Source organism: Chenopodium quinoa, unplaced genomic scaffold, assembly GCF_001683475.1.
Source record: "Chenopodium quinoa cultivar QQ74 unplaced genomic scaffold, ASM168347v1, whole genome shotgun sequence".
Lineage (NCBI taxonomy): Eukaryota > Viridiplantae > Streptophyta > Magnoliopsida > Caryophyllales > Amaranthaceae > Chenopodium > Chenopodium quinoa.
The window spans coordinates 2,423,381-2,427,484 of NW_018742205.1; the positions used below are offsets into that span (position 1 = coordinate 2,423,381).

The 4,104-nt window shown below is 41.4% G+C and overlaps 1 protein-coding gene across 1 annotated transcript; it reads left to right on the forward strand.

The window, feature by feature from the left end:
- Positions 1–1,542: 1,542 nt before the first annotated feature.
- On the forward strand, positions 1,543–2,244 carry LOC110728904. The gene is made up of 2 exons (XM_021908572.1): positions 1,543–1,682; positions 1,821–2,244. Exons 1-2 carry the CDS (start codon positions 1,554–1,556, stop codon positions 2,157–2,159), a joined length of 468 nt encoding a protein of 155 aa, XP_021764264.1. The 5' UTR covers positions 1,543–1,553; the 3' UTR covers positions 2,160–2,244.
- Positions 2,245–4,104: the final 1,860 nt, after the last annotated feature.

A 4,104-nucleotide genomic window follows, 5' to 3' on the forward strand; every position in this document is an offset into this window, starting at 1 on the left:
TAGGTTTAAGCAGCAGTTGGCAATTAAAGACAAAGAGGAGGCAGAAAAAACCAGCAAAGGGGTAGACAGGTTTGATGAGCATACTGAGAACACCACCACCAAAAAGAAACTGTTCTCTGACAGTGTGAAAGGGAAGAACAAATTGGGTGAAGAGGAAGGTACTTCTAGGCAAACAGGGAAGAAGGGAAAGGGAAAAGCAAAAGGGAAAAGGAAGAAGAAGTGTAAGAGTGAGGTGGACTTGGAATCAGACTTTGGATCTGATTCATCAAACTCTGATACTACCATAGAGTGGGAAGTTGGGGAAGAAGAGGGGGATTTTGAGGAGGGGGAGTTTCAAGATCTATATGACAGTGTGGGCAAGATATTAGCAGAAGTGAATGCTAGTATACAATGTGTGCAAGATGACAGTGATAAAGAGTTGCAGCTCCCTGAGTACAACCTTGAGAGTGAACTGTTGAAATGAGGTTGCTGTAGAGAGAGAGTTTACATCTGACTCTGAGGAGTTGGATAGCCCTAGAGGTTCTGATGAGGAGCAAGACAATTGCCCAACTTTCCATCCACAGACTGACTTCAAAAAACCCATTGAATTGGTCAAAGGTCTGAAGTTCCAGAACAACAAAATTCTGAGGAGAGTGTTAAGGGTTCATGCTATTCAGAATAGGTATGAGTATTGGTATTTGCACAATGACAGTACCAAAGTAACTATTCAGTGCAGAAGGAGGTGTCAGTGCAAGTGGAATGCTAAGAAGTGTAAGCTACCTAAGTGTACTTGTGTAGGGGGGAGAAGATGTCACTTTAGGGTAGTTGCAAGGAGGTCTGTGAACCAAGACTGTTGGAAGATTAAGAGTCTGAATTTGAAGCACAAGTGTTTCAGAGTTAGGAGCAATTTAAACCTAACTGCTGAATTTTTAGCTGAGAAGTACCTTGAGGATTGGAGAAGTGATCCAGGCTGGAAAATAAAGAGCTTCAGGAGGAGGGTGCTAGGTGACACTGGCATTGAAATTACATACAGCAAGGCTTGGATGGCTAGGGCTAGGGCTAAGTTGCTGATATATAGATCAGCAGCAGAGCAGTATGCTAAAGTTTGGGACTATGGGAAGGCTATCATTAAGTATAGCCCTGGTACTGTGTGCAATGTTGTAGTAGAAGGAGTTGACCAGCCTGAGCCTCCTCAATTCCTGAGAATGTTCATTTGCCTTGCACCTATGGCAAGAGGTTTCCTGTCAGGCTGCAGACCACTGATTGGAGTTGATGGGTGCCATCTGAAAGGCCCTTATCCTGGTCAAATACTAGTTGCAGTTGGTAAAGATGGCAATAATAACATATATCCTATTGCCTGGGCAACAGTTGAGATTGAGAACACACACACTTGGGTGTGGTTCTTAGAGAGTTTAATGAAAGCCTTAAAGGATGAAAATCAAGGCCTTGGTTTTACCTTTATGTCTGATAGGCAAAAGGTATACTCCTAAACATTGCATTTATTTTTATGTTATTCTAAAGATTCATTATTCTAAAGGCCTTGGTTTTTTTTTTAATAGGGTTTACTAGAAGCTATGGAGCAGGTGGTGCCTTATGCAGACAAAAGGTATTGTGTGAGGCATATATGGGCAAACTTCAAGCTACAATTTAGTGGTGCAACTTTCAAGGAGTTGTTCTGGTCAGCAGCTAGGGCAACAACTTTGGTATGTTTCTACATTGTTATGGGTGTTTAACTGATTAAATCTATGTGTCTGTGTTGTATATCTATGTGTCTGTTTTATGTGTTTTTATGTTGTCTTACTATGTGTATTTGATGGATGTGTGTGGTGTTTCTTGCTTAGTTTGACTTTGAAGTGGCAATGGAATCAATTAAGTTTCTGTCTGAAGAAGCATATGAATATCTAGCTGAGATCCCAGCTCAACACTGGTCCAGACATGCATTTAGTCCATTCCCAAAGTCTAACATGTTGCTCAACAATGTATGTGAGACTTTTAATGCGGTCATCAAAGAAGCAAGGGATAAGCCAATTTTGACTCAGATGGAGTGGCTTAGGAGGTACATGATGAGAAGGAACCATGAGAAATGGGAGAGTTATCAGGAAATGGAAGATAAGGTTGTTCCTTATGTGAAGAAGACATTTGAAAGGATAGAACCTGCTACTAGACATTGCATTGTGTAATGTTCAAGGGGTCATACTTATGAGGTAGAGTTGAACTCAGACCTAGTGACAGTTGATCTCAGCAAACAAACATGCTCATGCTACCACTGGGAGCTAACATACATCCCATGTGTGCATGCATATGCATGCATCATGGACAAGAGGGCTGACCCTGAAGATTATGTGGATGATGCATATCTTGTGTCCACTTATATGCTTGCACACAGGCACGAAGTGGCAGCTATGCCTGGTCCACATCACTGGGAGAAGGTGAAGCTGAGGCAACCTCTGCCACCAGCAGTAAAAATTCAGCCTGGGAGGCCAAAGTCAAAAAAGAGAAAGTTGGAGAAAGGGGAAGTGGTTGGTGGTAACCAGCAAGAGCAGCAATATTTGAAAAGGAGGAGCACTTGCAAGAACTGTGGGCAATTGGGACACTATGCTAAGACATGCAAAAACCCACATGTGGCTCCTGTTGCTGTCTCATCCCCAAAAAAAGAAGGAGGAAGACCTGTTGTGCACAGTGAATGGGTGAATGACCAGAGGAAGAAGAAAGCAGAAAGAGCTTTGAAAGAGGTACAAAATATCCTACATAGCAGTGATTTAGGGTTAGATGTGTTTATTGAGAAGTGTCATCCTAATTACTGTTAATTTGGCTGTGTAGAGTGCCCTTGGTGGTACACCAGGACCCAACAGTATTGCTAATAGGAGGTTCCCTCAGGAAGAGCAGCAGAAGAAGCAGCACACTACTCAGCAGTCTCAAAGTCAGCAGACTCTGCATCAAGAGCAGCCTCAGAGTCAGCATCAGTAGAGTCAGCAACAACAGCAGACTGACCACCATCAGCTGAGCCAGCTCACTCAAGCATCAGTAACAACATCTCCCACTACCTCAGCCAGACCACCCAGAACCAAGATGAAGCCTCTTAGACTTAGGAAGTAGGCTGTTAGCTCAGAGCAGCCTCTTAGAATTAGGAAGTACCTTCTGTTGACCCATATATTTGATTTTGCCAAATGTAATTTGATGTGGCTGTATTTTTATATGAGCTACAAGACAGTTTAAGTATTAGTATTTTGGACATAAGTGGTTGGATTGTTAATTGAGTCCCTTATGTTTTGAATTAGACAATAGCACTGACATAGTGCATTATTAGTTGAAATATATGGGTCATTTTGCTGGTTTTTTATACCATTTGCATAGTTATTCAGTTGCTGGTTGTTTAAACCCATTGCATATTTATTCAGTTGGTGGTATTTTAAACTAACAACAACAATAAGACAAACTAAAACAAGTTTTTTTCATTGATAGCATAATAGTACCATTACAAATACTTTTTCTTTAACACCACCTCCCACTTAAACCATTTTATTCATTACAAGATAACCTAGGACAACCAACAAAACAGAACACAACACAACTAAATAAACTTGGAGCTTGTTGTCACAACCACTGCTTCTGATCAATTTCTTCCTATCACCAGTGAGGGCCTTGCATTTCAGTTGTAAGGTGTCAACCTCATTAAGCAAACACCTTCTCTGGCCAGTCAAGTCATCCACATCCCTTTTTAAAGAGTTGATTTCACCTTTCATCAACTTTTTGTCAAGGAGCAGTTGGTTAATGACAACTCTTTGCCAATCAGTACCATCTTCATTGTCCACCCATTCAAAAGCCTTGCACCCCCTTGTTTCAGTATTAGGGTCATATAACTTGCAAGCCAAAAATTTCCTCCCAGGGTTCTCATTTGTCCAAGAAGTCAATTTTGCTAAAGGTAATCCACAATTTCATTTCCTCTGGTTTGTGGGAGATGAGTTATTCCATGACATCTTCATCCCTGCAATACAGCATAACAGTACTCAGTTAGTTTAACAATTTACATCAACTAAACAAAGATTCAACCACATTAACATATCCTCAGGCACACATACTCACTGTGGTGGTTGCGCTCCATAATGAGGGTAACCAGGGGGGGCC